This window comes from Podarcis filfolensis (genome assembly GCF_964270895.1).
Source record: "Podarcis filfolensis genome assembly, chromosome: 11".
NCBI classification, from domain to species: domain Eukaryota; kingdom Metazoa; phylum Chordata; class Lepidosauria; order Squamata; family Lacertidae; genus Podarcis; species Podarcis filfolensis.
This window is the reverse complement of record NC_139613.1, coordinates 26229923-26257164: the sequence shown is the minus strand read 5'-3', so window position 1 is coordinate 26257164 and position 27242 is coordinate 26229923. Positions and strand designations below refer to the sequence as shown.

Sequence of the window (27242 nt, the reverse complement as noted above, 5' to 3'; positions counted from 1 at the left end):
TCTCTGTGTGGGGAGCATTCAGGCTTCAGCTTTATTATGTTTAAGTGGTTCTATTAATCCGTAGGCTTTTAGCAATTTTCCACTTGACTAGCCAAATATATGTGGTTCAAAACCACCACCAAAGGAGGGTTGTGATAACTGAGTTATTTATAGGTTCTGAGAGCTCCTCTAGCTTCAAATAAGAGATGAATATGAAAGACATACCAAATATTGCAGCGGAATTCTTTGATGCCTTTATGCTCCATTTAAAATTACAGCCAGCTAACTCAGAAATATGTTTATAAATTACTTAAATGCTAGGTTGCCTTAAATTTAGATTCATGATTTTAAGTGCCAAATGGGCAGCACTGGGATATAGAAAATGATAAGGTTGTGTTCAAAATATTCCAATGGGGATCTGGTCTGCACCGAACCTGTGGCTGCATCTTATTGCTCTCATTGTTAGTCAACTTGGTGAGCCCTGGATAAATCAGCTTTAAGGCTGGATAAGCACGAGTTGCTAATAGCTACTAAGTTTCAGCCTCCAGAAGGAAAGGCATCTATTGAATGAATGGTATGCACCAGGTTTCTTGTACAAAACTTTAAAAAATATAAATAAATAAATACTGTACCTTTAATAACAGTTCTATGACTTCAGTATGAACAAGGCCATGCACTGGTTCTCCGTTGATATGTGTGATGAGGTCACCAGCTTTCAATCCAGCATGATAAGCCGAACTTCCTTCTTCAACATTCTAGAAAGCAAAGAGAGGTATTTCTGAACCAGAAATCTTATTGGAATTATATGATTTTGTCTAAGTTAAGGATAATGTAAATTGAGTGTGTAATGGGCAGGTGTGAAAAATAAAATTATTTTAGAATTTCGTTTTGGTGTCCAGGTAAGATGGAAAATGGAACTTGAAAATGGATTAGAGAAGCCAATGGATGTTGGGCTAAGCAAATCAAGTGGCTCAGCTGCAAGCAGCAGACTGTGATGCAATTAACTTTTTTGGATCTGGACATAAGATATCTGAGTTAAGAGAGCACTTAACAGATGCACAGAAAATTCTAAAATTGGTCTAGGTCTAGAATGGCATATAATGAACATACTGCCCTCTACAAGGCGACCCAGATAGCTTGTTAGAATGCCAGCATGTTGGGCCATTTTCATCGGATGTAAACTTGAAGCAACAAACATAAGCCTTACCCAGACAATATGCTGTACTGTGTAGATGTCGCTATCACCCACATACACTCTGATTGCGCGGATAGTAAATCCATACTTCTTGCCTGAAGTGTGAATTATGACAGGCTGATGAGGACTTGCAGAAGCAGCTGAAGAATCACGGCTAGGCGAAGAATCTCTAGAAGACGAAGGATCTGAAGACACGGAATGGGGGGACATTGGACTTCCCAAAGGAGACACACCAAATATATCTGGAACAAATGGTCCTTTAGATAAGAGTACATTCTGAATTTATGTTCATACATCCTATATATGTAGACTAGAAAACTAATCAGATGCTTAAAAAATAATTCTCTCCCCCACAAATCTAGATAAATTTCCAAAACATTTACAATACAATGGTACCTTGGTTTACAAACTTAATCTGTTCCGGAAGTCCATTCTTAAACCAAAGCGTTCTTAAACCAAGGTGTGCTTTCCCATAGCAGCGGGGGACTCAATTTACAATGGAACACACTCAACATGAAGTGAAACATGTTCTTATTCCAAGGCGAAGTTCACAAACCAAAACACCTACTTCCAGGTTTGAGGCGTTCTTAATCCAAGTTGTTCATAAACTAAGCTGTTCTTAAACCAAGGTACCACTGTATATATATTTTGTTGGGTTGGAATTTTTAAAAACTGAATGAATGATCTAAAGGTGCATTTACATTAAAATTTCCTGTTCTTTTTCCATGGAGATCCCTACATATACAAATTATTATTCTCCTATTTAGAAAACAAATTTAATTATTTTAAAAATATGACTTCAAATTAAATACCAAGCAAAGTTGCACTAATACCACATTGCATGAAGAGGAAAGGGAAATACAAGCATATACAAGCATTAATTTAATAGTTATAATCATAATCTCTACCTCCTGGAATCATAAGGGATAGAGCACTGGCCGAGAGGGACTTTGTGACTTTTCCAGAGATTTTCTTTTTCTCTGTTGTTTCTAATCGCTGACGAGCCATATGAGATGCTTGTTCATTGGAAGGCTTTGAGGAATTATCAGTGCTGTCCACACACTCACTTCTTCCATTTATCTGATCCAAGTGCTCTGAAAAACTTCCAACTGCACAAAAGAAAAGAACAAACAAACTGAAGAAACAAACAAACCAAGAGGTTGGGGCAGAATCAAACAACACTGTAAAATAATCTCATTTCTAGAAGCATATACATACACTAAGATGATGATGATGATGATGATGATGATAATAATAATAATAATAATAATAATAATAATAATAATAATAATTCTTCATTATTTATACCCCGCCCATCTGGCTGAGTTTTCCCAGCAACTCTGGGCGGCTTCCAACAAAACACTAAAATACAATGACCTATTAAACATTAAAAGCTTCCCTAAACAGGGCTGCCTTCGGAATGTTATGTCCACTGTTGACTTAAGTGTTAGCCATGTCTAGGGATCAGGAGAGAGCCAAAACAATGGTCTCCTTCCCCTTCCATGCACTAAACTCCCCATATTTGTGACTTTGAATAAATATACTTGATAAGGAAAGGAGTGAACAGCTAAGATGTCCTACACAATTTATACTGTCATTTAAGTGTTTATGCAAGACTTATACAACTAAAAATATAATAATTTAACAATGAACAAAATGTATCCTACTCTTTTATGTGAAGTGTCTATTCCTAGGTTACGTGATTTATGCTGTCATCAGTAACAATTGTAGCTGATGAATCAATGATCCATAAATATTTTTTTATAAGCAAAAAATTGATCACTAGCAAATGAGATAGCTTGCACTGACGATGGCCATGTTCGCACATCATACTGACCAAATCATGCCTTAACATAAATATGCTAGCTCCTGAAGAGGAGATCGCATCCAATGTGCTCCTTTCAAGAGGTTTTGGCTCAATGTGGCACCTAACCCAAGGTCTGGCTTAGCATGCTTAAGGTCTATCTTTTTTACCAACAAGCTGTAGCCAAGGTTTGTTCTATAGGCTGAAGTTTCTGAAATATCATTACTGCAGTGTGCTATAGATGGGGATGCCTTTGAAGATGGTTCAGAAACTGCAGCTGGTGCAGAATTCAGCAGCCAGGTTGCTTCCTGGAACAAGATGTTCTGAGCACATAACACCAACCTTAGCCCAACTGCACTGGCTTCCAATTAATTTCCAGGCTTAATTCAAATGCTAGATTTGAGCTAAAAAGCCTTATATGGCTCAGGAACCCAACACAGTGGTACCTCTGGTTAAGAACTTAATTCGTTCCAGAGGTCCGCTCTTAACCAGAAACTGTTCTTAACCTGAGGTACCACTTTAGCTAATGGGGCCTCCCGCTGCTGCCGCTGCACTATTTCTGTTCTCATCCTGAAGCAAAGTTCTTAACCTGAGGTACTATTTCTCGGTTAGCGGAGTCTGTAACCTGAAGCGTCTGTAACCTGAAACAACTGTAACCCGGGGTACCACTGTACTTCAAGAACTGCCACTCCTGACATAAACTGGTCCAGTCTCTGCGATTGTCATCTGAAGCTCTTTTCTGAGTTCCCCCTCCACTGAAGGTCCCGAGGGTGGCAACATGAAAATGGGCCTCTTCAGTGGTGGTTCCCTACTTGAGGAATGCTCTCCCAAAGGAAACTTCCCTGACACCATCTTTGTCTAGTTGTAGGTGTGATGCAAAAACTTTCATTTTTACCTGTGCTATTGACACTTAATTTGAAAAGTTTTTAAGTATTTGTGGCCTCTTTTGATGGAGCAGGAGTCTAGACCTTTATTTTATTTGTTTGTCTTTTAATGTTTTATTGTGTTTACTGTAAATAGTCTTAGTATTTCAATTATGTCTGTAAGACACCGAGTCATTTCTATGAGTAAAGCAATTAATTAATGATACAGTGCCCATGAAAGTCACTGCCATCCATGTATGTTGTTCATTAAAAGAGAAATCCCTAATGTTCCATTACCCATTTAGATTATGCATTTTGTGTCGCATGTAGTTTGGCCCTAAAACTGAAGACATACAGTAATTTTGATCTTGGAATTTAAGAAGGAGAAGGTCAGATGAAATGTCTAACTTTATACAAAAGAGATGAACAAAACACACATGCTGTAGAAAATACTTCCATACTTGAGTCTTACCTGACAGCGTGGAGCTACTGATTGTGCTTGCTGGAGTTGTCACCTCCACTTCATCTAAAACAATTTCCTCACTAACAAATGCAACCTTTTCTTGATCTTTGCAGGATCCAGCAGAACGCGGTGATTCTTCTTCATCTCCTTCAGCTGATACTGACAATTTTGGAAGTAACCCTGAACTGTGACGTTGCCTAGAACTTTCAGTACCAGAAGACAAAGATGTAGATAGTTGCTGCCTACATTTAAAATGATATTTACACAATATAATTAAATAGGTATCCAGAAAAACACAAAATTTTGCAATGTTGCATTAACAGAAAAATTAATCAAACACAACGGTGTTAAAAGAGAACCAATGTCTTACTGTACACACCTCATGTTATGTCTGGTCTTTGGCATGTCATTATAGTTTGGCCTAATCTGCTTCATAGGATTATTGTGAAGTTACTTGATGATAATTCTACATACTCTATTGGCAGGGGACAAATATGAAATAAATACTTACATTTCAGAATATTCTGAGCTCCAGCTTAAAGATTCTGCAGATGTTAGTACTACATTCTTTGTTCTCTCTGTTGTATCTTCCTTCTCTGCAGTTTGATTTCGAGTTCCTCGATCTATACTGCTAAAAACCTGTGCATGGGGGGCAAAAGAAATGATAGCTAACAGTTGTTTGTATCTAAAAGAACTTCAGAAAAATACATATCATGCAGAGCTCTGCATGCTCTAAATACTTATAGGCAGTATCCTGGAGTTTTTAAGGACTTCAGTAGATGAAGTTCTTAAAATGATTTTCAATTCTACTCTCCTTGGTATCTTTGCTAAGCAACAGGGTAGCTAATGGCATCTTTTCTGTCATGAATTCATCTCATTTCTTCTTCACCTTTGACTTTATGTACTATGGACATGCATGCTAAACCTATAGATGCTTCAGGATTTTTATATCATAGGATCAGTGCATATCTCAAATACTTCTTAACCATAAAGTCACTGAAAAAACGAAAACAAAAATATCAGCAAGTCATATAATGGCCATCACTCAGGAATGCAAAGTGGTAGGGAGAGTGAGCTGAAATTGACTGTGAAGATGAGAATAAATTACTTGACTAAATGATTTAGAGATTTGGTGGGGGGGGTGGCCATAAAAAAGCCAGTTGTTTATCTGACAACCTGCATATTGAGCTTGTTTGCAATGAAAAAAGTTGAGCTTTTAAGATATCAGTATCATACTATTCTTGTAGTATCCTATCTTACAAATGCACAGAAGCTATCCACAAAGAGAAGATTTAAATGCTTCTTGCTGTTTGAGAATTGGATTCCTGCTGCCAAGTCATGACAAAGGTTTAACATCACTAGACGGAAAGCAAGACCTTCTCTTGCTTTTCCCGCTTGCCCATTCTTAAATTGCCTCTACAGATGAATGGGGATTATGGATTTCTACAGATAGGGAAGCATATAACTATGCACAAGAGGAACAGAAACTTTAAAATCCCATGCATTTAATCATATTCTGCAAAAAGCATTTGGAAATGGTATACAGTCACCCACCGAGTTTATTTATTTACACATATAGCCCATCACATCACAGGGGTTTAGAGAAGGTACTGCAAAAGCAGACAATATAAAAAGCATACATATTTTAAGATGTTAAAACTGCTTCTGCCCTTCCCTTAAAAACAACAACAACAGTGTACTCGGGGTGGACAAAATTACAGTGAGGGGGGAAAGTATTTGATCCCCTGCTAAATTTGCCCTTTTCCCCTCTGACGAAGAAATGACCAGTCCATAATTTTAATGGTAGGTTAATTGTAGCTGTGAGAGACAGAATAACAACAGGAAAAACCCCAGAAACCCAGAAGACAAAAGTCAAAGATTGAAGTGCATTATAATGAGTGAAATCAGTATTTGATCCCCTATCAACCAGCCAGATGTCAGGCTACCTGGTATCTTCACTGTATGTAATGAGCTGAGATTAGAAGCACCTGCTGTAAGGGAGAAGTCTTACCTGTAATCCCAGCTCATTACAGTACCTGTACAAAAGACACCTGTCGACAGAAGCAATCAATCCAGCAGATTCCAAAGTAGCCACCATGACCAAGACCAAAGAGCTGTCCAAGGATGTCAGGGACAAGATTGTAGACCTGCACAAGGCTGGACTGGACTACAAAACTATTGCCAAGCAACTTGGTAAGAAGGTGACAACAGTTGGTGCAATAATTCGCAGATGGAAGAAACACAAAATAACTGTCAACCTCCCTCGGTCTGGGGCTCCATGCAAGATCTCATCTCGTGGAGTTGCAATGATCAGGAGAATGGTGATGAAGCAGCCCAGAACTACACGGCGGGAACTTGTCAATGATCTCAGGGCAGCTGGGACCATAGTCACCATGAAAACAGTTGGTAACACACTACGCCGTGAAGGACTGAGATCTTGCAGAGACCGCAAGGTCCCGTTGCTCAAGACAGCACATGTTCAGGCCCATCTACAGTTTGCCAATGCACATCTGAATGACCCAGAGGAGAACTGGGTGAAAGTGTTGTGGTCAGATGAGACCAAAATCGAGCTCTTTGGCATCAACTCAACTCGCAAACTCAATGGGCAAATTTAGCAGGGGATCAGATACTTATCCCCCTCACTGTATGCTTACATACTCATTCATTCACTTTATTTGTATACCATTTTTCTATGCACAGAAATATGCTTCAAGAGGCTTGCAACAAAGAAACAGGGATACGTTTCAAACACACACTACAAAACAATTTCATTATAACACAGCAAAACAATAACATACCCACATTTACATAACAACATAACTAAACAATAGCAAATATAGTAACATAGAGAAAAACACATTCTAATACTATAAATAGAACATCCAATGCAACATCCAATAGCAAAAATAACGAGGGAGCTTCACAGTTTCACCTTAGCCCTTAGTGCTATACTAAGGAATAACTAAGTTAAACCACCCAGAATATTCATCTTTATATATTCAATACTGCAATAATTATGCTCAAAACTGCAGAAGCTTATTTTGGATAAGTTAAAACTGAACTAAGACCTAAATATTAGCTTTTACTATTTTCGTATGGGGTCTCTTCTTCATTACTTTCTCACTTTAAAAATCCAGGAGCAATGCTTTTAGTTACTTTCCTCTTTTGATCTCACATACTCATCATATGGAAACATGATGAACTCACAAAGGAGCAAGATACAGGTGCAGAATGGGGGGACGCTTATTGTCTATTGACAAATGATATGGCTGGGTACAATGGAAGAAAGTGAACCCCTAGCTTAGGGTTTGCTATGGAGTGTGACCATTTTTGTATTTGTTCAAAGGAACTGAAATGCATAATGCTAATATATTTACTTAATATCCAATAATTTGGATATTTTCTCAAACAGCCCTAGTAAAGTGAACCATAATAAATTAACAGTAGTAGTATTTACAGGAAGATCATTTTTTTAAAACCCTTCAATGGACGTGCGAAAAATGCCTCTCAATAATTCACCTCTACACTTTTCTTCTGTTTTGTCATGCATTACACTCACCACAAATATGGTTTATCTTATGTTACACACAAATGCTTACTTTTGAAAATCGATGTGAACATGAGGAAAACTGCCTAATCTCCAAATTAAAATCTTCATCGTTTGTATCATCCTCTTCTTCAGTTTCCATGTGGTGGTATTTCTCAGAACGAGCTATAAAATATAGGACAATATGTCAGAATTTACTGTAGTTTGTAAACTAACTGAAGGACAGTTTTATTTTTGTTAATACATTCAACTTCTAGGGCAGTAAAACATAGCATTAAAATTATCGCTTCTGTAGAAAATTAAACGTACTGTCAAAGTAGCTTGTGTCATCTTCAGATTCCAGCTGAGGAATGAATTCTGCCTTCTGTCTCAGCAAACTATTCCAATCTAAGTTTTGGAAGAATGGGTGCTGTTTCACCTCATAAGCACCACCTGGGGGAGCAAGAGAAGCCTGTCTGGATTAATTCTACAAATAAATTATTCAGTCATATTTATTTTAAAATAATAATGCCATTTATTTCTAAAACGGTTGCCATGTTGTTGTTGTTTTTAAATGATTATCTTGGATTAACCGGTCTTTAAAAAAGAAACTACAAAAACTTGAGAATGATTCCCAGTCTATCTTAAGTAGGTAAAATGTACACCAGAACCGGTATTTACTTTGACACAGAAGCAAAGCATTAAACAAACCAGTAAGAATACATTAGAAACTTGAGCCATTTGTTTTAATATTGAAAAAATAGTCTGTGAATATTACCAACTATTTAATTACTTTTGTGAACTACATTTTCATATTCTTCTTCAAGGGATAACCTGAGCTCAGGTAAGTTAGAAGCAACACAATGTCTGTGATATTGGAAAAAATAAAAACACCCACTATGTCATATGAAATAATATTAACAACACACTGGGAAATAAACATTGGTGATCTTGCATTTTTATTTAATGTTCATTTTGTTGCCTATATTTTAAACTTTATTTCAAAATAAAATTCCTTGTTAAAAAGGCTGTCTTTTTCCTTAAAAACAATTTATTTATTTATTGGTAGTTGTACACTGAGGGGACAATTTGGGCCAATATGCACTGGAGAGGGGAAAGGGTGCTGAATTATATATAATGGATTGAACTGGTTAGCCAATTCTTTGGTGTTTCTGCACTCAACAGGTACAGTATTTTGCATAGTATCTAGAACAGTAGTTTGCAAACTTTTTTTCTTACAGACATGACAACTGCTGGTGGGTAATTAATGATTAACACAATGATTCATTTTTTGCCTGTTTTATCAATTGTAATGTGCTGTGCTAGATGCTGTATGTTTTTAAATTGTACTTTATTGCTTCTTTCATTTCTTTTTATTTTAAAAGAAGCAATAAAAATACAATTAAAAGTTATACAAATATTTTATATGGTGAAGGTGCCATCTCTTTTCTTCTATCACAAATCCAGACACTACATAACAGTTATAGATTGATTTTCTAAGAAGACCGGGGGGGGGGGGTAATTGGTTTTTTATTCTTGTTTTTATTATGCCTTTTGTGTTTTTCATCCTATATGTTTATATTGTGAACCTGATCCAGATTGGCTACCTGAAATGTTTAGGGGGGAGGGAAGGGGCGGGTTAATGGGTTCTTGTTCTTGTTGTACTTGCCAAAAATGTAATTTACAAGTACTTTGGAAACCAATGTATGCTTGTATTTTTTTGGGGGGAGGGACCCATAAATAATAACAATAAAAAGAACCAAACTCACAGATACCCTGCAGACCACCAGAAGGAATCTCATGGACTACTAGTGGGCCATGGACCAGAGTTTGAGAACCTCTGATCTAGAAAAACAGTGCAAGTCAGAAGTTTACCTAAATCTGACAACTGGTTTTAGGCAAATGCCAAATGCACGAATTTCCAAAACAATATTATTTCCAAATTTTTTAAAGTCACTTTTGCACAGCATTCCAAATGTCAAACAATCTAGACTCACCAAAAATTGTAACTATCAAATTTTCACCCCCAACTCAAATGCACATTCTCTAAATGCATAATACTGTCATTCAAAGAAACACTTTTCAGTCTCTCTTTATACGCACAACTTCATCACAAACCAAGGCAACCGGCACTGCTATTACCAGCACATTATCAATCTCTCTATGAAAAACTGGAGCACAAATTACAGCCAGTCCACAGTACAAAAGACATAGCTGTATTCATCACCCCTTTCCTTTTATCTCCTTCAATTTCTCCTGTTTTTTGCTTCTGCAAAAGAATTGCACTGAATGAAGAGGATAAGAAAGCATTATGTGACTCAAACTCAAGCCTTTTCTTTGTATTAGTCAAAAGAAAAGTTCAGTCACTCACACTAGCATCTACTGAGATAATTGTTTTGACAGCGTTAACTGTGGCACATGAAAATGGCATTCTATATTGATTAACCATGATGTAAACTTTGATATGCTATAGAAGAGGACCCAGCCAGTTTGGGCTCTCTGCTGAAGTGCAATTACTAGACACTGCCTCTGTATAGTGGGAGATGTATGGGTTTCCTTAAACTTTGGTACAGCTCAGTCAATGTGCTATGGGTGCCAAGATGCATTATACAGCCAGGAGAGTAGTAGCTATGGTCCCCCTTGTGAAGAAATGGTCCCACCTGTGCCTTTTGGTTTGTATATCTCTACAGAGTTCAGGCATGGGATTATGTATGGCTTCTTCTGTATGTATGAGTGAGGTGGACAGAGTGAGTAGCCAAACAAAACATAAAGCACATAGATCAGATACATTTTCATTGACAGAAAAGACTTCCAGAATCCCACTGCTGATTGGCACTTCAGTTGTTTCCACAGATCGTTTATTTCAGACCCAGTAGCATGTCTTCCAATGCCTGAAGCAGAAACTTTAGTGAAATACCCACAGGGTGGATATGTGTCCATTCCATCATCACAAACACCACTCCAGGATATTTAATAGGAGTAGTTGCTTTCATCACAAACATAGAGTTTTGGGTTTCCTCCCCTCTTTGTTTTCCCTTCTGCATAGATTCAGTTTCTTTTCTGTTTGCGCCTCACCGTGTTTGGTGCACGTATGGTTATGTATTTTTTGAACTTTCAATAAAAATTAATAATAGTAAAAATAAAAAACAAATATACACTTTCAGAACTGGAAGAACTGGGGATCTATTAATAGACTGTGATGTGATTGGGAAACAGCATTGTCTACACAAACCCACATTTGGCCCTTTGCAGGCATTATGATAATCAGGTTGCAGAAGTGCTGTCACTGGCATTTTCCTTAAGAAAATATGTTTAGTGTGTGAAAAGCAGTCTCAGTATTCATCAAAATGTGTTGAAAAAGCACAACAGGAACAGTACACTGTGGAGTCTGGTCAAATGACTGCTTTCTTAAAATATTACCCGTGAAACAAAACTAGATGTTGCCCTTGTAATAAATGTTCATAATACGTTCACTGTAAGGCATTTCTTAGTCAAAAAGAGCAAGATAAAAGGCCCAAAACAAGAAGATACTATTTCTATTATCTTGGTAAACATGAGTGTAAAAACCATGCTTTCTAACCTGTTCCCAATCTCTCCAAGGGGTTTTGTCTCAGAAGCAAAGTAATCAGTTCCTGGGCATCTGGAGGTGGTGCTTCATCCTTTTCTGGCCAGTTGATCTCATCTAGCACAGAGATACAAAAATTGTCAATCTTTTTTAACAGTCTATCATTCAACATTGACTTGTGACATCTATTCAGCATAACTTGGTGCAGCATAAGTGCAGCCTCAGGGATCAAGGTGGGGGTGTTGCTGTGGTTCACTGGTCTTCGGCCATGCTAACCAGGAGACATCTTCATTCGGGGGCTGGCCTTTGAGAGAGAGAGACTGGCAATGCTGTTGCCCTGTAGTCTCCCTAGCAGAGCTAATGCAAGCAGCCTCTGGTGTCACATTGGAGAACACTAGGGATATTGTTCTGGGGGATTAAAACGTCCATGCGGAGGCTGCTCTTGTTGGTCTGACTCTGGCCCTCATGGCCTCCGTGATAACCATGGAGCTGTCTCAAGTGGTCACCAACCCTGACCCATAGCGCAGGACAACTTGTTTTTTTGCCCCTGGTGATGACTGATGGAAATAGGAAGGGTTTCTGTCACCCCCTAGTCATGATCAGGCCACTTCCTGGTGAGGTTGGGCTAATGGTACCAACTTCCCTCTGTAGAGATGGAAGACCCACTATTATGGTTCACCCCTGGAGACTTATGGATTTCAATGGATTCCTGAATGCTCTGGGGGATTTTTTGGTGGATAGAACTGGCAATTCTGTTGAGACCAATGGAATTGTGAGACTCAGAAGGCTGTAGATATAATCATGCCTGAGCCCCCGTGGAGCATGTTTGGCACCCTGGTATGCTGGGAAGCTGTAAGTAATGAAACAGTTTAGGTGATGGCTAATGTGCAGGTGGCAGAAGTCTCACTGCAAAGATGACGAAACAGGTGCTAGAGCACATAATCCTGCCTACTATGTGGAAGTGAACGCAGCAAAGAAGGCTCACTTTGCTGCTTCCATCACATCCTTGATAAATCGGTTAGCAGAGCTCTTCAGAGTGGTCCATAGCCTACTGACACCTATATTGGTAGACGGAACCTGAGACACCTGAGGGTCCCTCTGTGTATTGCTTTGAGGACAAAGTTGGTTACCTTCACAGCAAGCTAGATGCCAGGATTGATGGTGTTCGAAGTGAGGTTTCCAATGTCCCATCAAACCATGTTTTGTAGGATCATCTACAGGTGATGGGTATTGGGACCACTGTTCTGCAGTGGTTCTGATGTCATCTCCAGGGATGGTTTCAGAACACAGCATACTTCTCAATCCCATGACTTTTAAGCAATAGGGCACCACAAGGTCTCCAGTGCTATTTAACATCTACATTAAGCCACTGGGAGTTTCCATTAGGCATTTTGGAGCAAGGTGTCATCAGTATGCTGTTGATACCCAACTCTGTTTCTCAGTAACATCTGAATCAGGAATGGCTGAGAAGACCCTGAGCCAGTGTTTGGATGCAGTGGTGGACTGGATGAGAACTAATAAACTGAGTCTGAATCTTTGCAAAATGGAGGGTGGGTGGGACCAGGAAGTTGGTAAGTTGCCTGCCCTGGATAGAGTTGTGCTCTCTTTGAAGGGACAGAAGTGGATTTTAGGGGTGCTCCTAGATCTAGCTCTGTCACTGGACGGGTGTCCACGGTGACAAGGAGTGTTGTATGCTAACTTTGGTTGTTAAGACAACTATGGACATTCCTGTATCAGAATAGTTTGACCACAGTGGTCCATGCATTGGCAACCTCATGGCTGGATTACTGCAGCGGGGTTGATCCAGAGGCTGCAGCTGATGCAGAACTTAATTCACCTTGGACAAAGGCAGGAAATGGACTGGATGAGGACAGGAAACAGCTACATACTCCTTGGCTCTGAACATTTCCTGCCTTGGACAGTAGGTGGTGATGTTTACCTATGTAACAGCCTGACACCCAGGGGAAATAGTCATGCAACTTGCAAACTATACTCAAGATGCAATATACCAGGTCCCATGGAAAAGGTCACAATTTAATTGTGGTATTCTCCAAAGGGGCCAGATTAAACATCGCAACTATGATGGGCCACGTGCTTAATTTTACCTAGGTGGATTTACACAGAAATGCTTTTACTCAGAGTGAAAAGCAAAAGACATATTTTTCAACTTGGTTGAAGGAGATTTAAACACAAACCCAAGCCTTCTGAGGAAGCCACATTTGGAAGACCTGATATCTGAATCCTGTCAAATATGGTTGCCCATAGATCTAAACACATGCTGAAGACATCTATCATGCAAAAAACAATTTCGTGGTGGGATAAACCATAGCTTTTAACTAACTTTTTTTTTTTTGCATTTATGTTTTGTAATGAGGTAAATCACTCCAATGCACAGGCACAGAATGGGGTAAGAAAAGCAGTGAAAAAGGGAGGAAGGGTTGTTAAATAAGAAGCTATGGCAAAGACACATTCTCTGAACTCAAGAGAATCTGACAGATATAGTCTTCCTACGGAGAAACATGTAAAGAATCTCAATGGACAGAAGAAATGCACCAGGGGAAAAATTTCTTCCTAAGCAATGCCAATTCTTTGAATTGAAACTTGTAACCAGGTATTAATTATACTTTACTACAAGTTTTTAAAAAAATATTTAATATTTATTTAGTATTAAAATACACAGTATGGAAAGTGTAGTATCCCTTAACCATGGTAAAACAACTGACCATTTTTTCGTCTCAGCTTCGTCTCCTCATACATTTATTTCCCTTACTGGTGCAATTGTTAATTAGAGTTTGATTTCAACAAGAATTTTAACCTAGAATAAGATGCACATTTTCAGTCTCTGCAACTTCTGCTAAAATACTGAAGCGTCCAATTTCTTTTTAGTTATCTGAAGCTATTGGAATGTCCTTCTCCAGCTTATTACTTTATTACATAATATCATATGCATGCACCCAAATGTACAAATGCACATGATAAGATAAACACAATGAAAGCATGACAGCATTTTATTTTTCCTGCCTACATCTTTTTAAATGCTATTTAAATGCATTCTGAAAAACAAAATATGAAAATTGTTGCTGCCTCAGGGATCAAAAACAACTTCTGCTTGTTTTAATTAAACATTTGATTCCCTCTTGTAACTTAGGTCCCAAAAAAACCAGTATGTTTTAAAATCTATAAACAGCTAATGTATTGTATAAAGAGGTTATTTACTGTAGGCAACCAACAAATCTATTTCATTAGATTACAAGCATGCCTAGCTGGAAGATCTAACAGAACATAGACATAATTGCAGCCTCCCCTCCCTGTTCACTTCACTAGTGTACCTTTTCATTGTATTTTATAGAATGGATCGGGAAACAACTAGCAACAGAAATGTCATTCTAGTAAGCATTTGGCATAAACTGTGGCCATCTACATGTTTTGCATCTGGAAAATATAAGGGAACAGCAGGTAGGATAGAGATAGATACTGTTTAATTATCATTTAGTTTTGCCACAAGCTGCATAACAATACTTAGGGCCGGCCTGCAGGTTAAGATCTAAAAGGTTATTGAATTTTAAATGAAAGAAGAACAGCTGTTACAGAAATAACATTATACTGTAACGGCCACTAGTGAAATCATTAACAATCTGTGAACTGCATTTGAATCCTTCTTTTCCCCATTATTTATTATTTGGGAGACATTTGTTTTAGGGTTTTATTACATTTCTGTTAATTTATTGCATTGTGCCCTTAGGCATTTTCCCATTTATGCAAATTAAGTACATATCAACCTTTTTTTTTTGCTGATTTTTAAAATTAATGGCTGAAAAGACAGTACTAGTTCCAAAAGTATTAACTATCCAGATAATAGTTCCTTTCTGATTAAAGTATTTATCCTCCTCTTTGTGACTAACTCTCTTTTCCTTTTAAAAAACATTTTCCTCTTGCTTTTCTAGTATGACTCTTCTAATTTTTTTCCTAATCATACTCTTGCTCACCAGCACTGATACTCCTCTTTTTGTTCCTTCCTCTCTCTATTTCTTTGATCATTTAGTGCCTTAGACTGACAGACTGCTGACGAAAATTGCTCTGAATTTTTATATATTGTAAAGTGCTTCCTACATATTAAGCATTATAGAAATATTAAATGTAAGCACTGTAGTAATATCAAATTATAATGATATTCGCTGAATTCAGTCTTGCTCTGTTTCACAAGTTCACATACCAGTACTGTACTTCTGGTGGCTTATATAGACAATTACATTTTTAATTGTGGCAAATATGTTAGTAAGCAATATGGATTTAAGTGGTTCTTACACTGAGATGTATGTCATTTTTCCTGAAAGCTCCCCTGTCCCACAAAGGCCTGACTGACTGAACATTGACCAAGTGGCAATTCTTAGAGAAGATGGTTTTAAGGATAATAATTCAAGTTTTCTGATACTTACCACTGATTACTTGTCCAAATAGCTCCTCCGGTGTATCACCAAAAAAAGGAACACACCCAACAAGAAACTCATAAAGAATAATTCCCATAGACCACCAGTCCACTGGCTTGCCATAGCCCTGTCTTAGAATTACTTCTGGAGCAATATATTCTGGCGTGCCACAGACCTAAACGTGAGAGAAGAAAACCTGAATTATATTTCTGTGCATAAAACTGTAAGTTGATTGCAATCAATGTGTTAAAAGAAACATATTGAGAACTACAAATTTTGCCATGACTTTCTTTTTGGCTGCATGTATTTCAACTTTTCTGATGAAAGCACTCAAGCAACTAAATGCAAAATCCAACTGCAATTCAGATCTCAACTGAAAGCATGAAAAAATACTTTATATATGTTGTTTGCTAATGTGAAGTCACAGTAAATTACATATATTTATACTAAGCACAATTGGCTCCTTATTATAACATGAAAACTGCAATGGATTTACCTTAAGTAACTCTTACAGTGAACAGATTGTGGACAAACGGTAATGAGGCATGCTTAAAGGGAAATGGGCCATAGCTAGGATTTTTAGCACCCTTGATTGTGCAATGCATCATGAGTTCCACAAGTACTCTGCTGAGACTCCTGAATTCTTTATAAAAACAACTTTCCATTTGTCTCTCTCACAATCTCACTTGCTCACAATTAGATCATTCATCTTATTAATAGACCATAATTGAAGGAGGGAAAGTCTAGAACAGTAAAGGTAACTCTTACATATAGATTTGTAACAACATTATAGAAATAAAAAAGCATCTACACAATTTGCACAATTCATCTAGTTTCTAAAGCGTTCTGCTGATACAAAAGGAATGACACATCTCTTACCTGTTTATCCAGAAATTCTCTAGCATCCTTCTCAATGTGACCCTCATAAAGATTGGTGGTCATACTCATGAGGCCAACCTTAGATAGTCCAAAATCTGTTAACTTTATATGCCCCATGGAAGTTACCAGTAAACTGCAAATGAGAATGATAGTAGATTACTATTACTTTCTACTTCACTGCTGTAACAGCATAATGTTTTCTCTGTAACACATAAATTTAAACTCACATTACAGTCACAGTATATCATGAAATTTGTTGGAATAAAGCCAGCAAATGGATATGACAACTGGCAAGGGATACAGTGTTATGTGGGGTCTTAGACTCTCTTTCCGGAGTACTGCTAGTGAGAATGTCACAGCCCCATAATAGCACAGCCAATTAGTAGGTATAAAGAATAATTCAATGGAAGTAGCAGTGTGATTGATCTCTCCAATGGGTATAATTTCAAAATCTCATTTCCTTTTCAGACATCAGGATCAGGATGGCCTTGTGGCACCAACCTTAGGGCCACAAGTGCAACTCCACTCATGCTGCCACACTGAATGCCCTATGCATGAATAAATGTGCAAATAGAGCTGGTAATTAGGCTTTATTAAATCTTATAATAAAGTTATAGGCCTCGAATCATCATAGAAGAAATTGAAGATGTCTACAAAGAGGTGAATAAATATGCATATAAACTGGGGAAGAGAGAAAGCATTTATAAAGTTATGGTAACTATAACAAAAAGTAATAGGATTTGTATTTTTCCTTCATTTAGTAGTAGGAAGCAAAAAGAAATCCAAAACTATGGAAACTAAATAAAGATGTTTCTCCATAGATCATACTACAAGAATGCGACAAAACACATTTGTGTGGGTTTTTAGACAGCTCTAAAAAAGCAAACTTTGAAAATTCTGAAGTGTCTTCATTCAGCTCTTGTTTAAAATAATCCACACCTGAGAAAAGCTTTAACCCTCTTAACTGGACCATTATTGTCCAAAGGTGAGTCTGCAAACATTTGCATGATCTGACACATGAAGAAACTGCAATACCTAACAAGTGTCAAATGGTGGATAAAGCATATAAACAACTGTTGCCCTCAGCTACGGACTATGACTGGAATACCTCCTTGAAATGCATTGCTGCAACGAGTTAAAAATAAAAGAGGAACCAGTCAACAAATTCACTATGATTGCAGTTCTTTTAAAAAGAAACAAAGCAGTTAAATGATTATATTCTGAATTTATCTATCAATAAAATTTTATTACATTGACACAAGCCCATTAAAATAAAATTAAAACCCTGGAAGTCATTCAATATGTAATATGAAATGAGTAGTACACATATAAACCACGGAAAAGGAAAACCATGCAAACTACACTTTGCCCAGAGGCTTCATATACGATATCATTAGTGTTTCAAGCAACTATTAGTTACATGCTATATACATACTTATCTGGTTTCAAATCCCTATGTACTATTCCATAGTTGTGGAGATACTCCAATGCCAGAACAGTCTCTGCAAAATACATTCTGGCCATGTCTACAGGCAAAGGTCCCATATTTTTCATTAAAGTAGCACAATCTCCACCTGAAATATAACGTGTATTATTAAACCTATTCCACACTGAAGAGATGTTTCAGGATTCGGTTTGACACACAATTTTAATTAAGAACAGTGTATATCCTTAAGACTGTGAGCAGACATGTTGACTGTAATAGAAACTATTATAGTAATAGGACTTTTTTGCCACTTTACATCACAAAAAATAAACTAGTATTATTTAAAATTGTGTTCCATACATTCAAATTAGTTAAAGAAACTAATGTTGAACATTTTAGGTATGTGTATCTCTTTTTAATATTTGCCCTTTACCAAAGGATTTATGCAAATCCCCTCATAGAAACACGGACAAGAAGTGAGAAAAGTTCTATTTCAGTATGAACATCTGGCACTGGCACAAGCACAAGAACATGTGGAGGGGGAGTGTGAGTAAGCAAGCTACCTTATCTACTTATAATACTGATGGGTGAATCCTCCTGAGGAGCTTGATTCATAACCAAGCCCAACTAACCCAAACCAAAAAGCTCTGTTATTTCTGAAGATAGTTAACACAGCTTTCCAGGTATTAAGTACAACATGGTCCAATTCCTTCACCAACCCCATAAGCCTCCCCACTCAACTACCTAAACTGGTGGTTGCTGGTTTTCTTCTACAGCTTAAAAAAAAAGGAAAGGGAGGAAAGAACACAGAACCATCGTCATAGTAAGCAAAGTGTCTCATCACCCCTAACTACCCCTAACCATTTTGCATACTCCCCCAATGACCTCTCTAATTTGCCACAAGGAAAATCTGGGAGTAATTTCAGCTCAGCCCTTATAATGCTCCCTGCCTTTTAAGAAGGTGAACGTTATGAATTAGTGGGATTTATCTTCTATCTTGTCATCCCTAATTTCTAGTGTGCATTGTGGACACTGAAGAATGGGAATCTGTAAGGTAAAAATATTCTCATCTTCCAGTATTACACTGCGCATGCCACTGGATGTAGAACAATATTGTACCTTCTACATATTCCATGACCATGCATAAATGGCGTCTAGCTTCAAAGGAACAGTACATGCTGACTACAAATGGATTTTCTGCAAATGTCAGGATATCACGCTCAACAAAAGCCTGCTGAATCTGGTTTCGAAGAATGAGATTCTGTTTGTTAATCTTCTTCATCGCAAACCTCTGTCTGGTTTCTTTATACCTCACCAAATAAACAGCACTGAAAAGAAAAGAGAGAGAAAGAATCAGGATGAGATTGTTTTTAAATCTACTACTTTTAATGCACACTATGCTAGAATTCCAGAATTCAATTTCTGACCTGAGTTGCCACTTCAGGTAACCAGTTAAACACTGATTAAGCCAGTTGCAAAAAACAAAAACAAAAAACCCATGCTGAAAATGTTTTTGTCAGTACTCACTAAAAGGCTTTATGATGGGGGGAAACTATTATGGCGCAATATAATAATTAAACCTGAGACTGCTTACTCTGTGAGTGTGCATCATATTTATGACTCCACCTTTGACTCTTAAGGATGAAATCTTGAACACAAAGGAGGGAGGATGAGAGCTTCATGATGAGACAGCTTTTCTTTCCAAATTGTGAAAGTGGTACACCCACTATCCTAGACATTACCAATGAATAAAATTTATCACTACTAAGGCAGCTGTGCTGTGGCTGAGTCAATCTAGAGTTCGCTGACATCATGGCTGCTACACAGAAGCCTTCCAACCTCTGATCAAACTCCACTCAAGTTCAGACCCCTATATATTTCGGAATATGGGCTGAATTATGTCTATTGTTATTTGTATCCCCACAATCTTTTAAAAATAACATCAGCATTATCTTTTTCACATAGTCAAAGTTCTGTCCCTTATTACCACTACAGGAACATTTCTTAAGATACACTTTCCCTTAATTTCTCTCATTCTGACAGCACCATTCCCATTTCAGTGTTGGAGCAGACAAAAGAGATTGCACCACACTGAAATCAGGATGACATAGCACCTTAGGCAAAATATGAATCATGTTACATCCTTTGTACTTCCTTTAATGAAGCCATGTGACTCAGCCCAATAACGTTTTGAAACTGGCTTCTGCTTCTCGCAATCCCCTCAGAATGTGTGTGTGTGTGTGTGTCCACACACTCAATCAATAAAGTTCATTTCCTTGCTGCTGGCCACAGAAATTATGCCATAAATATATTTAATCCTTCCCTATAGTTTAGGTTCTTTATCCCATTTGTTTCTCTGCACTACAAACCCTCTTCTTTGAACATGAATTATTTGCCCTGTTCAGCCTTGAACTCTCCTCTTTGATTTCAATGCTGTGAGCTCTTGTTTATCATATGTACAGGAAAGTGGCCCTCATCATTTGCATTAAGTTTGTCAAAAGGCAAGAGCAATCCACCCTGCTCCGCTTTGTCTGGGAGTGGGGTGGGTGGGATAGAGCTGTCCCTCCAGCAGCCCTGCTGGCCTCCTGCTGGTCACCACCTGCAGAGTGATACCAGCATCACTCTGCTGGCAAGGAGCTTCCACTTCTTCCTGCCAAACATGCAGGCAAACAGGATCCTCGCTAGCAACAGCCACCAGAACACTCTCAAATGGGACTGTCCGGGGGCAGGGCTGGGTCAATCTGTGATCTGCCAGATGCCAACCTGGCCCTACTGATGTGGTGGCATCAGGTCTGATCTTGGCCCTAATACTGGGCCACTTCCAGGCTGTCAGAGCAATCTGCCTGCCAACCACCTACTGCTCCAGCCACCGTGTGTAGGAGGACTGCAAATGCTACAGTAGTCTGCTGCTCTGTAAAGTTTCCATAACCAGGAAAGTTTAGGGAGGGGGGGAGTTTAGACTCATCCCCGATACCCTGAAAACTAAACAGTTAATTAATCAACTGATTGTGCATAAGAATATAAGGCTTCATACATGCTACACTTTTAAAGCACATTTGAAGTACATTTTCCTCCTCAAAGAATTCTGGGCAATGGAGTTAACATCTCATGGAGTTACAATTCCCAGCACCCTTGATAATCCACAGTGCCCAGAATTCTTCGAGGGAAAGAATGAGCTTCGAATTTGCTTTAAAGGTACAGGCAGCCCCCTGCTTACGCGCATTCAATATGTGTGCAATCGTGTATGTGCACATCATGCCGAACCCAGAAGTGACCCAGAAACGTCATAAAGACATCACTGAAACGTCATTAAGAGGGCAGAACAGAGGCGGGGCGGGGGAGCAGGGCGGGGTGTTTGCAGGCTTTTTCAATGGGTTTCAACCATACTTTATTTCACAGACACACGTGGTGCCTCAGAATGTAACCCCCGCATAAACGGTATAGTGCCTGTATAGTGTATACACACTCTAAAATGAGCCCTGCTGTACAAGACCAAAGGCCTTCCTTGTCCAAAATTGTGTTCCTATGGTAGCCAACTAGAGGTCTACGGGAACCACACAAGCAGGGCAACAGTGCAAGAGCCCTCTCCTGCTCATGAACCCCAGCAACTGGTCTCAGGGGGAAGGTAGCTCCAACACTGGAGGCAATACACAATCATCATGATTCATAGCTACTGATAATTTTATACAATATTTAGTCTAAACCTGTTTTAATGATGTCCAAGTTGTAGAGTCTAAGCAATAACTGAAATTAGTTGTGTGAAAGAATGAACAAGCTATACACCATACACAGTATGGTTGCTTAACCACTCTATCAAAATTTAAAAATAAATGCTATATGGCATATAACCACATACTCAAGACCACAAGTACCATTAATATGGCATGCGAGAAACTGCACAGCAGATGGCACTGTGGAACAAATGCATCCTGTTTATAACCTAGTCTGCTAGAACATTCAATAATCAACTAACATTATCAATGAAAGAGAGCTGCTGCTGTACTGGGTCTTCAAGTTCTCTGGCAATCAAAACCAACCATGGAAAATGAGTGCAAGTGATACATATTACTGGAAAATATTCCACAGTGAGAAGCTAGAGACCCCTCTCACTTTCACACAATAAATGACTCTGCCACAACTGGCATGTGACTAATATGAAATGTGGCCATGTTTCTGTCTTAAGGGGGGAAAAATTGAAATTTTCCTTGGCACATTGTCTATTTGAAAACATAACAATGCAAATGTTATTACTTCTTTGCAGTCTTCAATATTTAATTATTGCACAGACCAGCTACAGTGGTACCTCGGGTTAAGTACTTAATTCGTTCCGGAGGTCCGTTCTTAACCTGAAACTGTTCTTAACCTGAAGCACCACTTTAGCTAATGGGGCCTCCCGCTGCCGCCAGAACATGATTTCTGTTAAAACAAAAAAAAAAATTTCTTTCCAGTAGCACCTTAAAGACCAACTAAGTTAGTTCTTGGTATGAGCTTTCGTGTGCATGCACACTTCTTCAGATACACAGTGTGCATGCACACGAAAGCTCATACCAAGAACTAACTTAGTTGGTCTTTAAGGTGCTACTGGAAAGAAAAAATTTTTTTTGTTTTGACTATGGCAGACCAACATGATTTCTGTTCTCATCCTGAAGCAAAGTTCTTAACCCGAGATACTATTTCTGGGTTAGCGGAGTCTGTAACCTGAAGCATCTGTAACCTGAAGCGTATGTAACCCGAGGTACCACTGTACATTTGAAATCAAGTGATTCTCTTGTGAGGGTTCCACATTACAGTTAACATTACTGATTTTCCTAATCTAATTTGCTTTTTTCCAATTCTTCCTCACCTCATTTTCATTATTACATCTTCTATTTAATTCTATAGGCTGGATCCAAATGTACTTAAGAACAGACCCATTGGAATCAATGGGACGATTATTATAGGTCTACTCTAAAGTATGCATATGTCTGAATCCAGCCACATATTTGTTTATCCATACTGTTTTTGATAAAGTTTGTATTGTTTTTTAAATTGGAATGCTATGAAAAACTCATGCATATAGGTCAAGATTCAGCCAATGGGCATGTACACACAGAAGAAAATCACACACAACCAGAGACTGACATCTGGTTTCCTTTGTAGTCATTGCTAGTGCTAAATAGAGACAAGCAGCTTTGCAGTAGCAGTCCAAAGTACCTCAGGTTCACTCCCTTGTTCACAAATCTGTTCTTTGGAATCTAGTCAAACTACATTGGAATGCTAATGGCCAAACATAAGGTAAGTGTCTTTTAAATCTGAGCATCAGAAAGAAGAGCTGTTTATCAGCCAACTATGTCTGCACAACATCTTGATAAACATAAACAAAAACACAGTGATGCTTTCCTTCTTTCACTTGACTGATTTAACCTTAGAAAAATGTATTTTTACATATAAATAATTATTTTCCTGCTTTCAGTCAGTTTACAGGCCAAAAAACTTCATTAAGAGCACCATAGTTAGGGCAGTTCATTTATTTATTTGCATTAAAGATTTCTGTGCTCCCTTTTTAATCAAATTGTCCCCCACTGGCATTTAAATAAATTAATAATGTTAATTCATTTATTTCCCTTTTATTAAAAAACACATGCCTTACACCCAAATGGAGCTCCTGTTGAGAATATATTTTCCAAAATATGCCTCAGAAAACACAGGATGCAGGATAGTGGCCAGCTGGAGGACCTGGGGAAGAGGAGGCAATTTTCTCAGATTCCTACTTCTGCCTGCCACCCCCTATTCCTCCCCAAAATCTATGCCACTGCTTAAGAGATTGGGATACCCTCTGGAACATGGGTAGATAAACTAAGGCCTGGGGGCCGGATCCGGTCCAATCGCCTTTTAAATCCGTCCCAGCGTGTTTTCACATGAGTAGAATGTGGCCTTTTATTTAAAATGCATCTCTGGGTTATTTGTGGGGCATAGGAATTCATTCATTATTTTTTCCCAAAATATAGTCTGGCCTCCCACAAGGTCTGAGGGACAGTGGACTGGCCCCCTGCTGAAAAAGTTTGTTGGCCCCTGCTCTGGAACAATGTAAAGGTGGGGGCTGCAGGGGAAAGGGGCAAAAATAACCCCCGCCTCCTTGTCTAGCTCTAACCCATTATGGATGGCTCATTAGGATGAGAATAGGGCAGAAATGCCCCTACAATGGCAAAGACAAGATCTGAAACATTTTCCCCACAGTGCTAATAGTAATCTCTACAAATTGGATAGTTTATAAATGCTTCTATTCTACTAGGAAAAATGAGAAAAAGCACTCTTCCTTTAATCCCAAAAGTGAAAGAGAATCACCCTTCTCAAACTTAAAACAACACAACTAACAATAGGTTTTGCTAATTATTTTGTGTATGTATCAGCCACATATGTTTATTTCCCTGCTGCTCACTAGCAAAGTCTCGAGAAGACCTAACTGAGGTGCACAGCAACTGTAATACTGTAATTGTAACTGTAGTTTTGTAACCTTCAACAAAACTAGAAATGGCTATCGAACTGTTTCACCAAAGCATACCGATGAGGGATTAAGTGCAACAATTGTGAATGAAACTTCTGTTCTGAGGTTAAAATAATTGGGAAGGAGGGGGAGAGAACACATTGCATTTGCAACAATAAACAATTTATGTGCAAGAAACACAAGATTTGGCTTACAGAGGAAAGCCTAAGACAAGACAGCTTGTGAAGATATTAATGACTTGGCCTGCATCCTACATGTTTACTGATTCACAGCTTGTTTAACTTCTTGTATATTCTCAACCATTCATTCCCAATAGCCTAGTGTATCTCATGTGATATAAAGTATTTTAATTCACATGAATGAATTTATTTCCCCATACAAATGAATCTATTCCTCCAATTCTCCGCCAGCTTTTAAAAAAGATACTTCCTGAAACTTAGGGGAAAGGCGCACATTATATTTTGAAACATAGCATGTAAACTCTCTAATGAAGGCACCTAATTCCATAACAGAACCAAACAAATAAAGATCAGAAGGTTGGCGGTTCGAATCCCAGCGACGGGGTGAGCTCCCATTGTTCAGTCCCTGCTCCTGCCAACCTAGTAGGTTCGAAAGCACGTCAAAGTGCAAGTACCGCTCTGGCAGGAATAGGTAAACGGCATTTCCGTGTGCTGCTCTGGTTTCACCAGAAGCAGCTTAGTCATGCTGGCTACATGACCCGGAAAAACTGTCTGCGGACAAACACTGGCTCCCTTGGCCAGTAAAGCGAGATGAGTGCTGCAACCCCAGAATCATCCACGACTGGACCTAATGGTCAGGGGTCCCTTTACCTTTTTATATACATACATATTTGGTTCAATCAAAATGCTTCCATTTGGAAGAAACAGCATGTTACACTATCATAATAAAAACATTAATGAACTACATCAGAAAAATATACCCGGTGACATTTCTGAGAATAAATCAATGAACCATAAGCTAGACCTCACTTATTTATGGGACTGCAGAAAATTAATGGCCTGGAAAACACCGAAAGGAAAAATGTTGTCTGACAACATTAACTTTATTTTCAGTTTATACTAGTAATAAACAGTATTAAGTGCCTGTGAAACAGTTTATTGCTTTGCATCCACAAAAGAAATAGTATAATTATTGTTTAATGGTACTAAAATTCTTAACAGCTAAGTTATTAGTAAGTGCTACCTTTTTACTTGGAAATAGTGGTCCAATTTGACTGAGCACAGGGCATCAAAATTCTAACCTTCTGAACTTAGTATTAATAACCCAAACAAATAAAGAAAACCAATGAATGTGTTTTGTTATCACTAAACAATGAAAAAGACAAATGATTTCAACATAAGCTTTATGCTCTATTTTAAGCAGTAGTTGTACCAAAGATAAAATAATAATAATAAAATGGGAACCCCTTTCTCCATTTAAGAGCTATTCACGTCATTACCAATATAGAATAATTATTTAATTACATTTTTCTATACAAATTTGTTTACCAGCCAAGAAGTAAGAAGTTTCATTTTGAACAGTATACAAACTTGCATGCAAAAGCTATGAGCCTTATTTATTATAAGAGTACTCACCCATATGCTCCATTACTAATCAGCTTAATTGTCTCAAAATCACTTTCACGAGGCTTCCTTTTAAGTTTAAGGGATGCATTGGAACTCTTTAAAAGAAAAAAAAAATCCAGTTACACTAGGCATAAAAAGTTGCAATATACAGTGGTATACGAAGTATATACCACAGTATATACCACTGTATACGAAGTGGGTCTACTTAGAACCAGTGTTAGAAGCTGAGATGTGAAAGCTAGGAGCTAAATGGCACCTTAAACCTAGGTTATGGGCACAACAACAGAATGTCTAGGTGCTGAGTCCTAGAAGTGCTCTCTTACTGGACAAATTGCTTGATTAATGAATAGAATGGCGGTGCAGATAATCATTCTCTTCTATTTCACAAAATGCACAAACTACTTATTTTTATTTTTTATATTACTATAAAGCCAAAATAATTTTGTCAACAAAGAGTGGTCTTTGATTACAACTAAATACATAAATAACAGAATAAAGAAAGTAACCCTCCAAACTAATTTCTCATATAACTACTACATTTATATGGATTAGTAAAGACAAATAGGATGTATGCTGCACACTTTTATAAGATAATGAAATGAAACAATACAGCCAACTGTTTATTTTGAACTCATTATAAGAAAACATAAGCCAACGTAGCAAAAGACTTACACTAACTGATTCATCAGTTTCTGGAGTTGCTGCAGTTCCACTGTCATAGTTTGCTAGCTGGGCTATTTCTACAATATAAAAACAAAGTACACTATATTTTAAGAATACCGTTTGAATATTTATTAAAATAATGGGCTAAAAGACAGAGGGTGCAATGTTTTAACTGATACAGGGAAATACAATTTACTTAAGGCATAACACTTTGAAGTTCAACTACATCTTCATTTAAATTGGTGTAAGAACTAATAATACAAAGTCACGCTAATGAAAGTAATAGTTAAAAAATGTATTTGTAGTGCCACCTCCCTGATAAAATGTTAAGGTGGTTGGAAAAGAGGAAATGGCAAAAATCTCCACCTTGCCCCATTTGTCC

The 27242-nt window shown here is 38.0% G+C and overlaps 1 protein-coding gene across 20 annotated transcripts in view; it reads right to left on the bottom strand.

The window, feature by feature from the left end:
- The window catches only part of MAST4 (microtubule associated serine/threonine kinase family member 4), a gene marked incomplete at its 5' end in the record, with an annotated part of 200946 nt that overhangs the window by 12591 nt on the left and 161113 nt on the right, over positions 1–27242 (bottom strand). For 14 of the 20 annotated variants that reach the window (XM_083575989.1, XM_083575973.1, XM_083575984.1 and 11 more), the window contains 14 exons: positions 612–734; positions 1187–1416; positions 2083–2283; positions 4314–4546; positions 4816–4943; positions 7904–8016; positions 8161–8283; positions 11411–11512; positions 15832–15997; positions 16702–16834; positions 18137–18275; positions 19247–19455; positions 26207–26292; positions 26870–26937. In XM_083575989.1, the coding sequence (XP_083432115.1) occupies positions 612–734; positions 1187–1416; positions 2083–2283; positions 4314–4546; positions 4816–4943; positions 7904–8016; positions 8161–8283; positions 11411–11512; positions 15832–15997; positions 16702–16834; positions 18137–18275; positions 19247–19455; positions 26207–26292; positions 26870–26937 (2054 nt within the window). The remainder of the gene's footprint in view (positions 1–611; positions 735–1186; positions 1417–2082; positions 2284–4313; positions 4547–4815; positions 4944–7903; positions 8017–8160; positions 8284–11410; positions 11513–15831; positions 15998–16701; positions 16835–18136; positions 18276–19246; positions 19456–26206; positions 26293–26869; positions 26938–27242) is intronic. The other 6 variants (XM_083575986.1, XM_083575987.1, XM_083575990.1 and 3 more) reach the window with 1 other exon arrangement.